General features: G+C 40.0%; 1 protein-coding gene and 1 pseudogene across 1 annotated transcript in view; one reads left to right on the top strand and one right to left on the bottom strand.

Moving 5' to 3' along the window:
- Nucleotides 1–220: 220 nt before the first annotated feature.
- On the bottom strand, nt 221–2,646 carry LOC148759263 (patched domain-containing protein 3 pseudogene; annotated as a pseudogene).
- A 109-nt stretch (nt 2,647–2,755) lies between these two features.
- Nucleotides 2,756–21,763, top strand: part of LOC148759262 (ankyrin repeat domain-containing protein 26-like) — a 44,074-nt gene continuing 25,066 nt past the window's right edge. The window contains exons 1-5 of the mRNA XM_088794007.1: nt 2,756–3,030; nt 5,793–5,907; nt 6,063–6,236; nt 11,876–11,982; nt 20,201–20,338. Coding sequence (XP_088650133.1) covers nt 2,756–3,030; nt 5,793–5,907; nt 6,063–6,236; nt 11,876–11,982; nt 20,201–20,338 — 809 coding nt within the window. The remainder of the gene's footprint in view (nt 3,031–5,792; nt 5,908–6,062; nt 6,237–11,875; nt 11,983–20,200; nt 20,339–21,763) is intronic.

Raw genomic sequence — 21,763 nt, 5'->3', positions numbered from 1 at the left:
ACTGACTATTCTTTGTTTTTTTAATTATCTATTTTTTTCCATTACAGTGGATATTCAATATTATTTATGTCAGTTTCAGGCATACAGCATAATGGTTACACATTTATATAATTTATGCAGTGATCCCCCTATTACCCTATTCATAATTATGCGTTTTTATCAGACTGAATTGGAGGCAATCAGGAATTCTATACTTGGTCTTTGATTTGCTAGTTGATATTCAAACAAACCTTAAAAAAAAAAAAAAAGAGGCTAAAAATACTGGAATAAAAATTCGGCCACGAGCAACCCCAAATACCATAACAAGAAACAACATCTTCAAAAAGGTCCTGCAGTCCTATGCTTTAGCTGCTGATAAAGCACACACCCGGATTACTATGAAAGTAGCACTTTGTAACAGTGGGTGGCCTAGCACACACAACACTCACTTCCTATGGTTCACCGAGGGCTTCACATTGTAAACAAACGCATAGGAACTGTGTGCAGAAAAATGGAAAGATAATCTTGTATAAATGGCAAGATTAATCATGGGTATGGAATCAAGATGGACGCTCCACAATGCCATGGAATTGGTTACTCCCACAATCACAGAAGCAATGGCAAAGTTACCCACAAGGAACACAGTGGAGGAGGAATTAACACTCAGGAAACAAGGGACATAGCTGTTGATGTGACAATGACATTTCGAATAGTGTTTTCTATTATTGCAGTATACTGAGCAAAATACATGAATGCCAGTTTATACACCATTAAGGGAAATTCACACTTTTCGGCCAAACCTTGTTAACTGCAATAGCGGTATCTTTTTTTGAGTTGAAAATGAAATACCTGTGGTCTGAACGAAGGCCCGGGAAGAAATGATTTCATGTGATGATGAAATAGTAATATCATACGTACGAAATTGGAAAGTCTGTTTCTAAAAGCATTCTTGTCACGTACATCTTGTCTGTTATCTTCCATATAGTGCACATATTCTCATAACCAAAACTCTGCAAGAATTTTATCTACATAGTCTTTGTTTTCCAAATCGGCCAGACGTTTGTCCACTCTTTGTCCTAGCATGTTTATGCCAGTAGTCAAGAGTTTCTGTAACAATAACCATAACCCTGGGACCATAACTTCATCGAGAGTAAAATATTGTGTGATGTACGAATCGTCACTTGTCAAATTTCGAAGGTCTAAAGCTTCCTCCACTTGGAAACAGCCATATATACTACCTGGCAGGTAAAAGTGTATAGAAGCACTTCCCAAAACCTGGACTCAGTGCTTGTGAGCAAAGGGCCAAAATAGTCTCCTAGAGCCTCAGAAATCGTCTTGCTCTGCTGTAATCCATTTCTGAAAGAAAAACACAATAGGAAAAATTGGATTCTTTCCTTCTGAAATGATAGACTGGGAAGACAGTAGATACTTTTCTACTGGATGGCAAGCTTACATAGTTATTACGTTTACTAGTTCACTAGTTTACTAGTTCATAGCATTTTAGGTTCAAATGTATATGCAACTTAAAAGCAGAAAAACATCATATTAGTCTTACCGTGTTATAATGTAAGGGTTTCATCCCAAGAAAGTTGTCAAAGTTAGTACTGATTTATCCTTGATTTTCAGCTATAATCTCCCAAGATTTATTTCTAAGGGTTTCTATTTTTTCTTTAATTTGATTATTTCACTTGATGTAAGGATTTTGCTCAGAATATCTAATGACGTCCAAGTTTAATAATTGTATTACGTTTATATGATCTATGCTTCTTGGTGTTGGTAAATGGCACACAATTTTATAAGGACAAAAATATGATTAAATACACAACATTGGCAAAATCATTGGCCAGATGAATGTTGTGACACTGCCAAAAATGAACTGTCAGTAGCAGTGTGGTTATTCGTGATCTGATTAACTTTGGAAAGACAGTTGAAGGATTTAAATGACAAATTTAAGGTGGGTTGCAAAAAAAGTATACGAAAATCAAAGGGCAGCTATAATAATACTGGTACAGTTGTAACAGACTGACAAGTGAACACACTGCCAACTAAAAGAATGGAAAGAGAGATCTTTTCTGGCCATTCCAGATGGCATAAATTGGTGAAATCTCATGTCAAAAGGAACAAATCAATAGATGTCTGTGTTCACAGGCCTTATTCAAGAAGCACATAGATACAAATTATACTTTAACTTTCTAAAGTAGCTTTCTAGTCTAAGGTAATTATTTTTCTAAAGGTGTTTCATAGATTAAGAGGTTCAAAATAGAACATTTGAAAAGACAAAAGGGTTATCTTTGGAAACCAAACTCTTAAGTGCTTTTGTATTTTATTGCTAGAAATCAATAGATTTCACACTTTTAGAGAACATAAGTTTTTTTCTTTTTTCTCATTTACGTTTTTTGCTTCTCCTAAGTTCTCTGCCTCTTACATATCTGGTTTTCTAATTCAGGAAATGAAATTTCCTATTTCATTTTCCCCACGTGACCCAGCAAAAGACTGGGCCAAAGCCCAGCAGGGTCTGAAGGGAACCCAGCGCTGCCTCCAAGTGCCTCTGAGATGTGAGACGCCTGGGCCTTGCCCGTGAGCTCTGGGTGCCCTTGCACCTTAGGCTTCTGTGCACCTGCCAGTGACATCAGCTCTGACCCGGCCCGGTTGCTGGGTTACAGGCATTCTGGGCCGAGAGGTTCCAAACCGCCTCACTGTCCTGCTGGGATCTGGTGGGAGAGGCAGTTGACGGCTCCTGAGTCTACTGCTGTTTGGGCTCAGCGGACTGAAAAGCATGAGCGGTGCTGAGGGGCTTGCGACGCCCTTAGGTTCGGCCAGGAAGGAGGATGTTCACTCGAGGCATGAGAGTCGCGCGGCGCACTTGGAATCCAAAAACAGCTCGCAGCGCCATGGTGCTGTCAAGAAGACTGAGGGTAGCGGGAGCTACCAAATCGAAGGGAAGGATCTCAGGAAGATCCACATAGCCGCCTGCAGCGGGGACGTCCCGGAAGTGCAGAGGCTTCTCTTGCTCCGTCCGGGGCGCTTGAATGACAGAGACAGGCAGAAGCGGTGAGAGGGCTGCGAGGCCGGTGGCCACAGGCGGCCCCGGGGGAGGCGGGGCCCTGGGGGAGGGGCTCACCTGCCGGGGCTCATCCAGGTGATGCCAGCCCTCCTGTCACCCAGGGCGCTGGGCTGTCTTCCCCGGGGTGGAGACCCTACCTGGGGTCCAGGGCCCAGGCGGACTCTGCGGGCAGCAGAAATAAACACTTGGGACCCACTCATCATTCCCCTTACAGAGCGCTATACTGACACGTTCAAAGGCATTTAACTAAATATCTGTGATGGACATCAACTCAGTATTCACAGCATTTTATTTTTGATGTTCACAATTTCAGACATAATGTCATATCCTATAGAAAAGTGCGTAACGAGAAAGAAACTTCCCATCATAGGTCGACTTGTGGGCTAAACATTCTTCCCATACAATCCAGCATCCATTTTGCATCAGTGTACAGCTATGTGTGTGTACCTACAAGTGGCCAACGGACATTGGGGACATAGTTCGTGTTTATAGTGAGAAAAGGTATTTAAGGTAAAAGAGAAACAAAATTCCCCTTTCCGTCCACAAAGCGTGTGAAGGAGAGGAGCCACGGCGCTTACACTGCTGCTTCAAGTTTAACTTGCTTTTGGCTTTTCAAGTGGGCCACTTGGTGATCAGGACCACGTTTAAAAAATATAGTTGCCTTTACCCGTCAATTCCAAATACTCAAGTATCTTTACGAAATGATTAGGTAAGTTACATACAATTTATTTTTCTCAGCACTACTTAAAAACAGCAATGCATTATAAATTACTCACATAAGCAGTGCATCCATACCGGGAAATAATATACAACCATTGAAAGTGGTATAGATAATAGATGTATGTTGACGTGCAAAGATATACTGGGATAGATCGGAAGGGAGAAAATAAATCGCTTTCATTATACACGCACACACACACACACACACACACAAACAGATTAGTATCTTATGTTAGCCGAAAACGTGTGCAAATTGGGATAAAATTGATAGCTGAGCATTTGTATTATAAGTGAAATTTTTGTTTCCTTTTAAAAAAATCTGATTTCTACAATGAACATATATAGAAATTCAAGAAAAAGCTTATTATTAGTGAAATAATCCAGGGGGACATTTCATTGATTTCAGGAATACGAATCTTGCACAGATGAAAATAATTTCTCACTTTTCTATTTTATTTCGTTTTTTACATTTTTAAAGACTGGTATTTTCGGGCAACTTTTAGCCCCTTCAGGAGTAAAGGGAACCTTTTTTCTTGCCTTTCGAGTTCACGCATATATATTTTTATATACACTTATGTTTTGTATTACATATAGTTTGATTGCCTATAATATGTGCATGATTTTTCATTACTCTTTTTAGCTGTGTCCTTATGAAAATCAGAAATCAAAAATAGCAAATAAAAGTGATTATTACTATTGCAGAAGTATTGCTTTACTGTGTAAATTTTTTCCTTAAAATTATTGAACTCTCCATTTGTAGTTATCCATTATTTTCACCCATTTGTTCATCAACTATAACCTGAATACCTAGTATGTACCAGATGTAGTCTACTCAGGACCTTTTCAATCTGTCTCTCAGGCTCTTTTCACCCTTAAAATTTTTCTGTTGACCTGTATGAGCCAAATGAAAAATTTGACGTGGAAGCATTAGAAGCTAATCTCAATGGAACCTTTTGCTTCCTCCTTTCAAACAAAAGGATTTCTGCAGTTAGGACGTTGTAAAAGGTAACCAAACCGGCCACTTTGAAAGTGTACAAATACTAATAGTGATCAATGGAAACATCTGATTTTCATATAATCTATAAAACTAAATATTGAATAAAATGTGCCCTCCCTGTTCATTTGAATCCTGAGTTTCCTTTGGCTTCAAGTTTCTTGGAAATCAAAATAAGAATTACTTTTAAAAACTTGTCTTCTTTTGTTTTGTTATTTGAGTCCTCTTTCCCCACAGTGGTTTTAAGAACCAGCATTGATTTCAATGGGAAGTGCAGGACTAGAACACAATAGGTCTTTTGTATGTACAATTATTTCCCTCCATTTAAGGTGCCATGGACGGCAGGGTGTCCACTCTTGTGTGTACCAAAAAGAAAGGTTTTAAGTGGCTGCCAATCATAGTTACAAGACATTCTGAATTATAAACTGTCTTCCAAAGTCAGAGGTGTTAAAATTGAGAAACTAGTATCTTAGAATCATTGCCATACAGTGTCCTTTCTAATCCTTAAAACATATCTGCAAGGTATTTAGAGTGATGTCATTTTGCTTAATCGACAGGTTGTCTTTGCGAAGTAGTAGTAATAGTAACCACTATAATCATATTATCTAACAATTATTCAGCTGTGTTTTGTGGTAGGAAGTGTGTAGCCAACTCTTTGCATAGATGTCAGTTGAGCATAGATGCACAGCAAAGTCCTGTGTCCTGTGAGGTGACTACTGTTTTTATGCCCATTTTGTTGCTGAGGAAATCGAGGCCCACAAAGGCGAAGGGATAGCTAACAAGTGACAGAGCTGAAGTGGGATCAAACCCATGTTGAGCTGAATCCCCGGGTCATGTCCTCTCTCACTCACATAGGCTGCTCTTTCATTCATGTGGTGAGTGACAAGAGCCTGTAAATACTGTCCTTGTGCAGAAGCAAACTCCACATTGGTTTAGAAGGCCTAGGAATAGCATCTCACGTTCACAGTTACGTGAGGAATTGCATGTTTGAGACAGTGCCCTGTAATGTCCTGAAAAGCCTTGTCACCCTCATAGGACCGCTCTGCATCTGGCCTGTGACTGTGGTCGCCTGGGAGTGGTGACTCTGTTAATAGAGAGGAAATGCAAGCTGAATCTCCAAGACAACGAGAAGCGGACTGCTCTGATGAAGGTACATGGTAGCCAGCTATGTCAACACCAGACGGACTGAATGATTTAGAATGAAAATGAACTTGTCCCGATTACTTAGAACTAATTGGGGAAAGTTGTGGAATATCTACTTTGAATTCCCAGAATTGACCGTCTATTTCTGGGTATAATCCACAGGCCGTACAGGCCCAGGAAGAGGAGTGTGCGAGTTTCCTGCTGGAACACGGAGCTGATCCCAATATAAAGGACGAGTGTGGCTGCACCGCTTTGCACTACGCGGTCCTGCTTGGGAACACAGCCATTGCCGCAAAGCTGCTGCAACACCGGGCAGATATTGAAGCAACTGACAAGGTATCGATCAACAGGCGTATTTACCCAATATTTGCAATACACGTCTCTTTAGCCCCAAGCATTGTATTTCTAGTAGGTATGTATTGCATACTGTACATCAGGCCCTGTCACCACGGAAACAACTCCAAAGCCAAGTCAGGGAGGCTGGGAAATGGGGTGTCTAAGGAAAGGGCCCAGCTATGCCTCCCAGCTCCCATTCCACCCCAGAAGGAAGCACTTGCTGTTCTGCGTGGAAGTGGGTGCCAGGCTCAGAGCCCACCAAGCACTGAAGTTCTGGGGGGAGGGAAGTGATGAGGGGGTGGCTTCTGTGCGGGCAGGGCCTTAGGACATGGGCGCTGCTGGGGATGGGTGGGAGGAGGAATGGAGACCTGGTACCCGGCAGGGGGAGCTGGCGGTGTGCATGTGGGGGAGGGGAAGCAGCAGGCCACAGGCCCCTGGCACCCCAGGACCCCGGGTTTCTGAAGACTGCGCAGGAGGGTCAGTCACGTCTGGGCATCCAGCAAGGACAGCTGCCTGTGCTCAGAACCCCTCTGCCAGCCACGGCCCCTCTCAGGGTCTCCACCTCGGAGTGGGGCTCCTGCTCAGCCTCATGCAGGTCCTGGACGGGTTGTAGGTGTACAGAGGGAGGAGGTGATGGGGCCGCTTTCACGCGCTTTTGCTCCTGGACGTACATCACCTCTCGCCACTGCAACCCCGGCAGGAATGCTCTAGGTTGACACCGGTAGGGTCAGTTTTACTTGTTTGCAAGTCAGGCAGTTTCCTGAATGAAAACATTTTGAACTTAGTTGCCGAAGAGTGCACTTTACATGCTGATACTTCTAAAGAAGTCGTAGAAGGCTCACCTGTCTTTTATGTGCTTATGGCAAATATTTGTAAAAACACAGTTTGTCACAGGAAAAACTGTCTTTTTCCAATATTTTTTTTTCTGTCTGAGTGTTTGACCAACTAATGGAAAACAATGCAGGAAAGCAAAATTCGCCTTGGCAATAGGCTTTCTCTTAAAACTAAAACTAACAGAAAAATTTCACAATTTCACGGAAATCTTCATGCTCTTCACATGTTCCTATGTTATAAAAAGGTGATTTATATGAAGGTGATTTAGCTCTCATGGGCCAAAGCTTAAGAGGGAAAAGGAGAGAGCACTCAGAGGAACGGTGCAGACCGACTTGGAAATTTGGCCAGGGAGGGGAAATACCAGAGAGGTTCTTAGTTATTTTTCCCATTAATTTCTATGTTTAGGCAAGGGGCTGTCCAGTTTTCGGGGATAGTAATCCTTAGTTGAGGAGAGAGAGTTAGTGAGAGGCAAGGTTGCCCGGATATAGATTCTAGGAGGACACTGAGGCCACAAGATTTCAGTGAATGGTGGCGAGTAAGTGGCAAACAGGAGGAAGGGACAGATAATTAACTGACATACAATCTTATTTTGGCGGAAAGAGCCACCTAGATTAAGACTCTAAACTCTGCCGTGCAATCTAGATGTCTTGATGGAGAATTATCAATAATGAAATCCAGTTGCATTTTGAGTGGATTAGTCTTTTTTCCACTCCAACCCAGGAAATGATGTGCAGTTTGGATAATTGACATGTCTCTTACACTTTTCTGTTATTTGTCCGAATCCTCAAATGACCGAGGGAATTGGCCACGTAGGCGAAAGAACAGACTGAAGTGATTGGTACTGCAGTAGATCTCAGCTAGAATTGTGCTGGCGAATCACAGTCACTTGAGGAACTGTACAAACATTTACAGGCCTGGGCTCTTCCCTGAAAGTTTTGACTGAGTAAATCTAATAAGTCCTGGATCTAATAAATTCAGACACAACTCTCGGTTCAAAATCACTAAACGGATAAGTGTAATGTATCACTTCACAGATTTCAAAAACGTAAGAAATCTCTAGAAGAGGTTCAGTTTGGGAGGGACACTTCCCTGAGCTCTCTTCTTTCCAACACTCTTGGCCTGACTTTGAACTGTCTTTAGCTGTGGGCTCAAGCAGTGAAAGGGAGTATCATTGGCGATATCTGCTGGCTTACAGAAGTACACCTGTTTCCTTTCAGTCATTACTCATTCACTGGCGCTCAGAGAATCTTTAGAAATTTGCTGATGGGTAGTCTACTAATAAGTAGCATATCACCCTTTAAGAATTTAGCATCTTAGTGCATGCGCAAATCGTTTGCTCAATAAATGTTTATTACCAGCAGGGTTTTCCTGCAATAGTAGGAAATCGTGAACTTTCCTTTTAGTTGAGGCTGTGCGATAGACTGTCTCAGTATGTCTGTTAAGTTCCTAGAGCCCTGGCATAATCAGGATGGCAGGTTTAAACATCAAAACATCAAGAGCCTGAAGTTCGTACCAATATAGATGGGAACCGTTTCAAAAATTTAGTTTCAGTGGTTCTATGAGTAATTTTCCATTGGATTAACAATCTGTGAAAAATAAATACAAATAGACTGTGGTTTGAATAAGTATTGGAAAAATTATTCAAGTGGGTAAAATGAGTCTAAATGACAGTTTTCGTTGCATGTCGGTGCCCAAGTTTTTGATAAAGCATACGAGTATGATACCAAAGAAAGGAATTCTTTTACATACAGATATGCACATTATACACAACCATTTGGAAACAGCAAATATAAAATCCCATGTCAGCTATAGACAAAATGTGTCCTCTGGGTATGTTTAGTTTCCTCCATATGTTGAGTCAATATTGACAATTTTGGAGACTCACACAGCAATCTGAATGTCAAGAATCTCTTACAGAATCAAACCTAGTCCCCCTTGAGCCTTGACTATGCTGCACCTCTTACGTGAGACATGTGTTCTCTCGTTCGCTACTGGCCTCCCCTGCGTTCTTCTCTTACTTGAGTCAACTACTTTGCCTCCGTTAGCACTGGAGGTTATGATTCCTGTCTTATAGTACACGAGGTCTGACAATTAAGTTCGCAAAATCATTCTAGAAAAAGTACTACCTACCTCATTGCTGAATATCACTATGGTTACACTCGAAGTACTGTCCCTGGGAAGCTATGAAGCGACGCCAGCACCTAGTCAACCCTTCAAAGCAATTTTGGAACGTTTTGTCTGGATTGGCCATCAGAGCTGTCATCGTATTATCCTTGATAAACTGAGTGTCATCAAAATGTCTTCCTTTCAATATTTTCTTTAACTTTGGGTAAAGAGAGAAGGCATTGGGAGCCACATCAGGTGAGTAGGGTGGGTTTCTGATACAGTTATTTGTTTACCAGATAAAAACATTCTCACAGAAAATGCCCTGTGAGCTGGTGCATTGTCGTGATGGAAGAGCCATGAATTGTTGTCGATAAGTTCAGGTCGTTTTTGTTTAACTTTTTCACGCAGCCTTTCCACAGTTCCAAATCAAGAACTTGGTTAACTGTTTGTCCAGTTGGTACAAATTCATAATGAATCATCCCTCCGATATCGAAAAAGGTTAGCGACATTGTTTTGACTCTAGGTTTGGACTGATGGAACTGTTTTGATTGTGGAGAATTTGCTGACTTCCGTTGTGCACTTTGACGCTCTGTTTCACGGTTTTATTGGTACACTCATGTTTGTTTCCTCACTAGTGATAACACGGCCCAAAACGTCGTCTTGACTCTCAAAAATGTCTTGGCAAATTTGACTCTCCTTTGCTTTTGTTCATCAGTGAGCTCCTTCGGGACCATTTTTGCACCCACCTTTCCTATGCGAAGATTTTCAGTTCAGATTGTCCTAACTGTTTCTCTATTGATGGTTTCTTGCTCTGCTCTGCTTCTCACAGTCAGTGATCGATTTTGGTGCACAATTCGATGAATTTTTGCAGTGTTTTCCTCAGTTCTGCTCGTTACTGGCGACGCTGATCTCTCTTTATCGGTGGTGCGTTTTCTCCCCTCAGAAAAACGTTTAACCCATTTGTACACTGCCGTTTTCTTCATGGCATTATTCCCATAAACTTGGACTACAATGTCCCTGATTTCACTTCCACTCTTGTCAAATTTAACAAGAAGTTTAATGTTTATGTGTTGCTCTAATGTGTGTAGCTCAGACATTCTCACGACAGCACACAAAAACACGCAACAACAATGATGAGCACCACTCAGCAAGACACCGCCACAGGTCGACACAAGCACATCTCTGAGACATCGGCATACCAAGGTTATGAAACCTTAGTGAACTGTTTGTACAGCGCTGCCAATGTAAATGCACGGTGGCAAATTCTCAAACTTAATTGTCAGAACTCTTATTTTGATAAACATTTCAAGATTTTCAAGACAGTCTATCTTGACTTATTATGTCTATTTATGTTAGCCTCTTTAGAACGATTGGATTTTTCAAGTTAGAGTTCCTAAGTGTTTTTGAAACCCTTTCTCTTTATATGTCCCATATATAATAATAGTCCTTTTACAATGTCTATATGTTTTATTAGTTTAATCGTAGTTATAGTTGGAGAGTTTATGCATATTGCAGATAGTTTTATATCTTTCTCCTTAAATTGTTTCTTAAAAAATGCAAGTGATTTAGTCACTTTCATTATGCTAAAAATAATCTATATGAATCAGTACTAAAACATTGATTGATAAGCTATGATAGTTTCATTTCTGATTTATATTTTTCCTAAAATATGAAATAATTTTAAGTAGCAACTGAAATGGAGCAGGAGGTAAAACACAGATTTTTTTTTCAAAAAGTAGGTATCCGTTAGCGTCCCACTATTATCATTATTACTGAGACGAAAATTCATATTGAGCTTTCCGACAGCTAAGTTAAAAATCTATCGTCTTCCTATCGCAGAGAAGTCCTGGGCCATTTAGTCATAAGCAATCAAAGTTCATTTGGAGCCTAAGTCTTTTTAACTTAAAGTCCATTCCCTTAGTGATCCTTTTGGAACAAGAGAGCCTGAACGTGACATCTGGGTCCTGAGAGCATTGATTCAAGAGAAGCAAGCGCGTCTCTATAAGCTGGAGAAAACTTCACCTCTGTTGGAAAGCTCTCAAAACTGTCCCTGAAATTCTATCTTTTCTCAAACGTTTCTGTTTGCCACAGAAAAATATTGTCAAATCGGAATTAAGCAAAAGTGAAATATTTCTTTAGTAATAGGCATATAAATCACAGTTTTGTAATATTTCTCACACAGAGATAATCTTCCTGGAATCTTCCTACTGGGGCTCAGTACTTAACTTCTGGTAAAGTACATATTCTTTGGAATATAATTTAAAAAACACTACTCCAGAGATAAACATTTAAGTTATCGGTTCAATAAAAATACTGAACGCGCTTACTACTGTGTTTTAGAGTTTGTAGTTACAGAAATGAAATATAGCCCCTGCCCTCAAAGGCTCTCGGTTCAGACGGGGAAGAATAAAATAACTGCAGTTATACTACGATAGAGGCTTTGATAGGAGCAAAGATTCTTGGAACGTTGGGCCTGTCAGTGTTTGAAGGGAATGTTGTTCTGGGGAATGAGCTTGCAGTTCATCTGCTGGGGACGTAGAAGGAGGGTATTTTAAAGGGAAGGAGCAGCTGATCACAGCACAGGGGGCTGCTCTTTATTCCCTATTCTTAGTGTATGTTTAAGTTCAGAGGATTTTTTTGAGTTTTAAAATTCAGCTTAGAAATATGTAATTTCAATAAATTGCTTCTCTGTTTTACAGTCTGGTTGCACACCATTTATACGTGCTACACATACAAACAATGAGGAAATGGTGGAATTTTTAATAAAGAAAGATGCAAACATAAATGCAGGCGATCAGATACGAAGGTATAGTTGTTTCTTCTCTTTTTCTTAACCTTAGTATTATTCTAGAGTGGTAACAATCGCTCATGTCAGATTCAATCAATAAGAAGAGGATTAACTTATAATTATGTAGTGAAAAATACCAACACATCATCTGTTGGGTTGAAAAGCAATTATTCTGACTGGGCAAGAGGAAGAAGAGTATCCTGCAGGATTCATATTCATATTTATTTATATTATTCACTGATGTTATTTGTCAAGGAGTTTTTGTTCGTATGATCTTATGTTAGCTAATGGGTGTTCATGTTAACTTTACTGGTTTTGTATAGTAAGGGCTCTAACTTTTAGTTTATGATACAACGTTGGACTTAGTCTCTCTGACAGTTTTTTTTTTTTTTTTTTTTTTTTGCTTTTATTTTTTTTATTTTTTATTTTTTTTATTAATTAGTTTCAGGTGCACAAGACAAAGCAAAACTTAGACATTTATCATTTATATCCCTCACACTGTGTGAACCCCCCTTCCCCCATCCACTATCCCTCTGTACGTTCCCAAAACCTCTCACCTTCCCCTTATCCCCACCCCCCTGCCCATCTAGCAACCCTCAGTTTTTCCTCCATTTTTCCAAAACTGTTTCTGATTAGTTCATTCACTTATTCTTTTCTTTAGATTCCACATATAAGTGAGATCATATGGTATTTGTCTTTCTCTTTCTGACTTATTTCACTTAACATAATATTCTCTAGGTCCATCCATGTTGTTGCAAATGGTAAGATTTCTTTCTTCTTTATGGCTGCGTAATACTCCATTGTATAAATGTACCACAGTTTCTTAATCCAGTCATCTACTGATGGGCATTTCGGTTGTTTCCAGGTCTTGGCTATTGTATATAGTGCTGCAATAAACATAGGAGTGCATAAAGATTTTTGAATTGGAGTTTTGGATTTCTCCGGATAGATACCTAGGAGTGGGATTGCTGGATCATAAGGTAGTTCCATTTTCAGATTTTTGAGATATCTCCAAACTGTTTTCCATAGTGGCTGCACCAATCTGCATTCCCACCAACAGTGCACCAGCGTTCCCTTTTCTCCGCATCCACGCCAGCACTTGTTGTTTGTTGATTTATTGATGATAGCCATCCTGACTGGGGTGAGGTGGTATCTCATTGTGGTTTTTATTTGCATTTCTCTAATGGTTAGTGAGGTTGAACATTTCTTCATATGTCTGTTTGCCATCTGTGTGTCCTTTTTAGAAAAATGTCTCTTCATGTCCTCTGCCCATTTTTTAATTGGGTTGTTTGTTTTTTTGGAGTTGAGTTGAGTGAGTTTTTTATAAATTTGTGATATTAACCCCTTATCAGATATATCATTGGCAAATATCTTTTCCCAATCAGTAGGATCCCTTTTTGTTTTATTGATGGTTTCCTTTGCTGTGAAAAAGCTTTTTAGTTTGATGTAATCCCACATGTTTATTTTTCCTCTTACTTCCCTCGCGCGAGGGGATATATCAGTAAAAATCTTACTCCGGGTAATGTCTGTGAAGTTTCTTCCTATATTTTCTTCTAGGAATTTTATGGTTTCAGATCTTACATTTAAATCTTTAAGCCATTTTGAATTTATTTTTGTATGTGGTGTAAGGAGGTGATCCAGCTTCATCTTTTTGCATGTGTCTGTCCAAGTTTCCCAGCACCATTTATTGAATAGACTGTCTTTACCCCACCGTACATTCTTGCTTCCATTGTCATAGATTAAGTGGCCATATAGGCATGGATTTATTTCTGGACTCTCTATTCTGTTCCATTGATCTATGGGTCTGTTTTTATGCCAGTACCATGCTGTTTTGATTACTGTAGCCTTGTAGTATAATTTGAAGTCAGGTATTGTTATACCTCCCACTTTGTTCTTATTTCTCAAGATTGTTGAAGATATCCGGGGTCTTTTGTTATCCCATATAAATTTTAGGATTATATGTTCTATTTCTGTGAAAAATGTCGTTGGTAGTTTGATAGGAATTGCGTTGAATATATATATTGCCTTAGGCAGTATGGACATTTTAACTATATTAATTCTTCCTATCCATGAACATGGTATGTGTTTCCATCTATTTGTATCTTCTTTCATTTCTTTCTTCAGTGTCTTATAATTTTCTGAGTACAGATCTTTTACTTCTTTGGTTAAATTTATTCCCAGGTATTTTATAGTCTTTGGAGCAATTGTAAACGGAATTGCTTTTTTAATTTCTCCTTCTGATGTTTTATTATTGGTATATACAAATGCAACTGATTTCTGAATATTAATTTTGTATCCTGCTACTTTACTAAATTCATCTATCAGCTCTAATAGTTTCTTGGTGGAGTCTTTAGGGTTCTCTAAATATAGTATCATATCATCTGCATATAATGACAGTTTTACTTCCTCCTTACCGATTTGGATGCCTTTTATTTCTTTTTCTTGTCTGATTGCTGTGGCTAGAACTTCCAGCACTATGTTGAATAGAAGTGGAGAAAGTGGGCAGCCTTGCCTTGTTCCTGATTTTAAGGGGAATGGTTTTAGTTTTTCCCCATTGAGTATGATGTTAGCTGTGGGTCTATCATATATGGCCTTTATTATGTTGAGATATGATCCCTCTATTCCCACTTTCTTAAGGGTTTTTATCATGAATGGCTGCTGAATTTTATCAAATGCTTTTTCTGCGTCAATTGATATGATCATATGATTTTTATTTTTCATTTTGTTAATGTGGTGTATCACATTAATTGATTTGCGGATGTTGAACCACCCTTGCATACCAGGGATGAATCCCACTTGATCATGGTGTATAATCTTTTTAATATATTGCTGAATTCTGTTTGCTAGTATTTTGTTGAGGATTTTTGCATCTATGTTCATTAGCGATATCGGCCTGTAGTTTTCTTTTTTTGTGGTGTCTTTGTCTGATTTTGGGATCAGGGTGATAGTGGCTTCGTAAAAAGTGTTTGGGAGTCTTCCCTCCCTCTGGATTTTTTGGAAGAGTTTGAGGAGAATAGGTGACAATTCTTTTTGGAACGCTCTGTAAAATTCACCTGTAAAGCCATCTGGTCCAGGGCTTTTGTTTGTTGGGAGATTGTTGATTACTGATTCAATTTCCTTGGTGGTAATCAGTCTATTCAGGTTTTCTGTCTCCTCTTGAGTTAGCCTTGGGAGGTTGTATGCATCTAGGAAATTGTCCATTTCTTCCAGGTTGTCAAATTTGTTGGCATACAGTTGCTCATAGAAATTTCTTAGGATTTTTTGTATCTCTGCAGTGTCTGTTGTCACTTCTCCTCTTTCATTACTGATTTTATTAATTTGGGTCCTCTCTCTCTTTTTTTTAATGAGTCTGGCTAAAGGTTTGTCAATTTTGTTTATCTTCTCTAAGAACCAACTCTTGGATTCATTGATCTTTTGTATTGTTTTTCTGGTTTCTATTTCATTTATTTCCGCTCTGATCTTTATTATCTCCTTCCTTGTACTCCCTTTGGGCTTATTTTGTTGTTCTTTTTCCAGATCCCTTAAGTGTGAAGATAAACTGTTGATTAGTGATGTTTCTTGTTTCTTTAGGTAGGCCTGCAGTGCTATGAACTTCCCTCTTAGGACTGCTTTCGCTGCATCCCATAGATTTTGGGTCGTTGTATTTTCATTTTCGTTTGTCTCGAGATATCTTTTGATTTCTTCCTTGATCTCCTGTTTGACCCATTCATTGTTTAGTAACATATTATTCAGCCTCCATGAATTTGTGTGTCTTCCAGTCTTTTTCCTGTAGTTCATTTCTAATTTCATAGCACTGTGGTCAGAGAAGACAATTGGTATGATTTCAATTTTCTTAAATTTATCCAGACTTGCTTTGTGGCCTAACATATGGTCTATCTTGGAGAATGTTCCATGTGCGCTTGAGAAGAACGTGTATTCTGCAGCATTGGGGTGGAATGCTCTGAAAATATCGGTTAAATCCAAGTGGTCCAATGTGTCATTTAAGGCTGTTGTTTCCGTATTGATTTTCTGTCTGGAAGACCTGTCCCTTGTTGTCAGAGGTGTGTTGAAGTCCCCTACTATGATAGTGTTACTGTTGATCTCCATCTTTATGTCAGTCAATATCTGTTTTATATATTTAGGTGCTCCTATGTTGGGTGCATAGATGTTTACTAGGGTTATATCCTCTTGTCGAATTGATCCCTTTATTATTATATAGTGTCCATCTTTGTCTTTTAATATTTTCTTCATTTTGAAGTCTATTTTGTCAGAGATAAGTATTGCAACTCCAGCTTTTTTCTCATTTCCATTTGCATGGAATATCTTACTCCAACCCTTCACTTTTAGCCTGTGTGTGTCTTTTGATCTGAGGTGAGTCTCTTGTATACAGCATATACAAGGGTCTTGCTTTCTTATCCATTCAGCCACCCTATGTCTCTTGATTGGAGCATTTAAACCATTTACATTTAAAGTGATTATTGATAAGTACATAGTTATTGCCATTTTTAAATTTGTGGATAAGTTGTTTTCGTCTTTCTTCTATTTACAGAAGTCCTTTTAGTATTTCTTGCAATGCTGGCTTGGTGGTAATGAATTCCTTTAGCTTATTCTTTTCTGGGAAGCTCTTTATCTCCCCGTCGATTTTAAATGATAGCCTTGCTGGATAAAGCAACCTAGGTTGTAGGCCTTTGTTTTCCATCACTTTGAGTATCTCCTGCCACTCCCTCCTGGCCTTCAATGTTTCTGCAGAAAAGTCATTTGATAGTCTTATGGGAGTTCCCTTGTATGTAACCCTCTGTCTTTCTCTTGCTGCTTTTAGGATTCTCTCTTTGTCTTTAATCTTTGCCATTTTAGCTATAATGTGTCTTGGAGTGGACCTGTTTGGGTTTATCCTGGTTGGAACTCTCTGCACTTCCTGGACTTGTATGTTGGTTTCCTTCATCAGGTTAGGGAAATTTTCAGACATTATTACTTCAAATATGTTCTCAATCCCTTGTTTCTTCTCTTCACCTTCTGGTATTCCTATGATGCGCATGTTGTTGCGCTTGATGTTATCCCATAGGTCTCTTAAACCATCTTCATTGTTTTTTATTCTTTTTTCTTTCTGTTGTTCTGTTTGGGTGATCTCTGCTAACTTGTCTTCTAAGTCGCTGATTCGATCCTCTGCTTCATCTAACCTGCTGTTAATTCCTTCAAGTGAGTTCTTTATTTCGGTAACTGTGTTCTTTAGTTCTAACTGGTTGTTCGTTATGATTTCTACATCCTTCTTGATGTCCTCTCTAAGTTCCTTAAACATTCTTATCATCAGAATTCTGAACTCTGTCTCTGACAGTTTGGTTACCTCTGCTTCATTTAGTTCCATTTCTGAAGGTTTCTTCTGTTCTTTTATTTGGGATATGTTTCTTTGTTTCCTCATTCTGGCTGACTCTCTGTGTTTGCTTCGATGTATTAGATAGGTGCCCTGGAGTTCTTAGTTCTTGCTGGATTAGTATATAATAAATGTCCTTTATATTTGACTTGCACTACTTCGTTCTCCTCCCCTGCGTGTGCTCTAAAAGTGACTCTTGTGTTGTGTATATTGTCCTGTTAAAGAAGATCCTTAATTGCTTTTCGCTTGTGAGTAGGTGGAGTTAACTCCTAGGCTGACTAGTTGTGAGACTTGGCTTTGCCCACGCAGGGTATTCTGCTGCGTGAGGATTGACCGCTTAGATGTGGTTTGCCCTTTGGCCTCTATGTGCCTGTAAAGAATCCCCTCTGAGTGTGTCACTTGTAGGTCAAACCCGGTAGTACTCTGGCTTGGCCTGGAGTTGGCCGCTGGGTATGTTGAATCTTGTGCCTCTTAAGCTGGGCACTGGTAGGGCAATTACAGAACAAAGCAAATCACCAAGCACAACAATAACAACAAGGAAAAAGTCAAATACATTCACATGTAAAAAAACAATCGACAACCCCCACTCGACATAGGCAAAGATGTCAGAAATATAAAGACAAATCAAAACAGAACAAAAAAAAACAGCGCCAGTTGTGGCTTAAGCCCACCAAGTAATCTCCAGGTTGTTCTCAGCTATAGCACAGAGTCCCCACTCGACACAGGCAAAGATGTCAAAAATATAAAGACAAATCAAAACAGAACAAAACAAGCAAACAAACAAACAAACAAACAAAAACCACAGCGCCAGTTGTGGCTTAAGCCCACCAAGTGATCTCCAGGTTGTTCTCTGCTATAGCATAGAGTCCCCACTCGACACAGGCAAAGATGTCAAAAATATAAAGACAAATCAGCACAGAACAAAAAACAAACAAACAAAAAACACAGCGCCAGTTGTGGCTTAAGCCCACCAAGTAATCTCCAAGTTGTTCTCTGCTGTAGCACAGAATCCCCACTCGACACAGGCAAAGATGTCAAAAATATAAAGACAAATCAACACAGAACAAAAACAAACAAACAAACAAAAAACAAACAAACAAAAAACAAACAAACAAACAAAAAACACAGCGCCAGTTGTGGCTTAAGCCCACCAAGTAATCTCCAAGTTGTTCTCTGCTGTAGCACAGAATCCCCACTCGACACAGGCAAAGATGTCAAAAATATAAAGACAAATCAAAACAGAAAGAAAAGAAAAGAAAAAAAAAAAAAAAAAAAGACAGCGCCAGTTGTGGCTTAAGCCCACCAAGTAATCTCCAAGTTGTTCTCTGCTGTAGCACAGAATCCCCACTCGACACAGGCAAAGATGTCAAAAATATAAAGACAAATCAACACAGAACAAAAACAAACAAACAAACAAAAAACAAACAAACAAACAAACAAACAAACAACAAAAAAAAACCACAGCGCCAGTTGTGGCTTAAGCCCACCAAATAATCTCCAAGTTGTTCTCTGCTGTAGCACAGAATCCCCACTCGACACAGGCAAAGATGTCAAAAATATAAAGACAAATCAAAACAGAAAGAAAAGGAAAAAAAGAAAAAAAGAAAAAAGAAAAAAAAAAAAAAGAAAAAAAGAAAAAAAAAAACAGCGCCAGTTGTGGCTTAAGCCCACCAAGTAATCCCCTGCGTATTGTGCAGGTAGAGCCGGTCACCTGATGCCCAGAGTGACTCTGAGGCTGCAGCTTTAGATGCGTGGGGCTGAGGGGTCTGGACAGTAGGTTTTACAAAGTCAGTGCAGTTTCTGCCCTTGCCGGCACATATGCACACCGAGAATAGCACCACCAGCCCTGTGTCCAGCTCTCCTGAGTCTTAGGGCACCTCTTCCCTGTGTGTGTGTGTGGCCGGCAGGGAATTCCTCTCTGACAGTTTTTTTAACCTCTACTTTGCGTACAATTTTCCTGAAACGTTGCACATTAAACACAAATAGGAGTTGATTTTGTCTTTTGGATGACTCTGCTTTAAACCGTTTTCTTGGGAGAATACTGATGTCACTGGAATTTCCCGATGTGACTATGAATGACCACTACCAGACATTCATCAGTTTTTTTCTTTTTTTATTTCTAGTCTATTTTGATGTTTTCATTTTTTTGGTTGAGTAGAAGGGAGAAAGACAACTTTCACCGAATAAACATTTTATTTAATGAACACAAGTCATAGGTGTGTAATGAAGAAAAAAGAAATGGGATTTCAAGTCACACAAGACGGGGTTTAACGCCTGTCTTTCCTATGTGTCACGTGCGTGACCTTGGGAACATTACTGATCATCGTTAAATATGTTTCCTGATATGAAACAAGGATAATATTATATCCTTCAAGTGTGTTTGTGTGTCAGATGATCTAGGATTTACTACAGCGCCCAGCACATGCTTATCAGCATCATTAAGCACAATTCTGAGTGTTATTACTAGAATTATCATTAATATTATTCTGTCAAGCCTGCCAGGTAGCTTTAACTTACCTGACTTCTAGCTGACTTGGAAGTACCAAATATCAGACTAAGGAAGAAACAGGAAACTCTTCATTGAAATCTTCACCCACTTCAGATAAGTGACCTCAGCATAGTTGCTTGTCTAATAAAGGACTTGAACTTAGCAACTTCTGTGCAGTACCCAGCTGGGGCAGAGGTTTTTGTTTGTTTTCTTTTTCTTTTTCTTTTTTCTGTGTCCCTTCATTTTAGCCTTAGACATAATTTACAAACATGATCACAAAAGAATGTAAATGGTCCATTCTACCCAGACAAGCAGTGTACTGAGCGTGGTAAAGTCTACCCAATTAGCTGTTTACATAACTTAAAGTTCCTAAGGGTGAAATTATCTGTCTGTTATTTTAGAACGGCCCTCATGTTTGCTGCAAGGGATAACTTCCCAAACATAGTCACGCGTCTGCTTCAGCAAGGCGCTGATGTCTCTGCTACAGATTTCTTTGGGCGGACCGCAAAAGATTTCGCTCGTTTACAAAATTCGAAGATGTAAGTGTTTACATTAAAATGCTAGTTATCAGGAAAAGGGGCTTTAGAACAAGTTAAGTGTCACTTCCTGTGTAACAGGTGAGATGTCACAGTTTGGTTCAGGCAGTTGGGGAACGGCAGAGAGTGACTGGATGTCCTCAGCCAGAAACCAAACGAAAGGTCAGACGAGTTACAAGTAGCACACGGCACAGATTCCTTATTCCAGAACTTTGAAGACCTTTCTCCCAGGGTTCCCAACATTCTCCATTTCATTCCAAGTACAACCCGTGTGCATTGGGTACAAATAATGTCCTTTCTCTGATTTTCCAACTAGTTGTTTGGGGTTGTGAAAGGTTCAGCATTGCAGGAAATCCTGTATTTTCCGGAGGCCATCTGCTATACTCTCCCCCTTGAATGTTTCTAGAAGCCAAAGGGTTCCCTAAGTCTAAGGGAGACCATTGTCTTTCACAAGGCAGATGGAGAGGGAAAGAAGGTCGTTCTGATATCTCTTGTTTCCATCGATTCTGTTGCTGCACGGTTGCTATAGAAATGAGTCCTGTACTCACGACTGACCTTTGCTCCCAGGTTTCCTTGCTGATCCGGAGTCCTCTGGGTCCGAGGTTTTCCACACTTGGACTTCAAACTTCCAACATTCCTTAGTTTCCACCCTCCTACTTGTGTGCTCAGCCCCTATTCCAAAGCACCAGCACCCTGGCCCAGCAGCTGGGCCTCCCAGCTTTAGCCACACACAGCCTTCCCCCGACACTGGAAAGCTATGTGGGGCCCGCATGTCAGCCCAGACCTTCACGATGAGTTACCCTTTGAGCGTCTTGTTGTGTCTTCTGCTAGCACATGTTAGTTGGCACCATTCTGAGCTGTCAGAGAGGGTCAAATAACGTGCAGGAAAAGATCAGACTTTCCTTTCTCCTCTGTTACCAGATCTGTACTCCGAGGCCACTTGGTATCCCCCAGAGCCCCTTCCCTTAGGTCCCCGTAGGTCCCGTATCGCCCTTCCCAGAGTAGTAGGCACTAAGTTTCCTGAGATCCCTTAGTTAAGGTGGGGCCCTTAACTAACCTAGATCTGTTTTCCAAATAATGAAAATCTCCCAAGTGACTTGAATCTCCCTCAGGTTTCAAAATGGTTTCAATTGTGCTTCACAGGGAAGCCAGTCAACAGAAAGCCCTGCATCTGAATCTAAAGTAGGTTATTTAACAGTAGAATGGCTGAGCCCACCCATGACTCATCAGTATGCATGTGTGTCAGGAGGGTCATATCTTCCAAGTCAATGGGGATGCTCAACAGGGAGGTTGAGCATCGTTCTAATAAGACCTGCGGGTTCAGCGTTTGAGGAGGTGGAGAAGGGACCGTAGCAGTCCAAGCCAGGTTTCACTCTGTTAGTTCTCTGCCTCTGGTGTGAGTAGCTACGGGAATAGTGGACTGTTATG

The sequence above is a fragment of the Rhinolophus sinicus genome, chromosome 1, assembly GCF_057876585.1.
Source record: "Rhinolophus sinicus isolate RSI-liver-muscle chromosome 1, RSI-T2T, whole genome shotgun sequence".
NCBI classification, from domain to species: Eukaryota; Metazoa; Chordata; class Mammalia; order Chiroptera; family Rhinolophidae; genus Rhinolophus; species Rhinolophus sinicus.
Note: the sequence above shows the minus strand (reverse complement) of the source record. Positions and strands in the feature narration are given on the sequence as shown.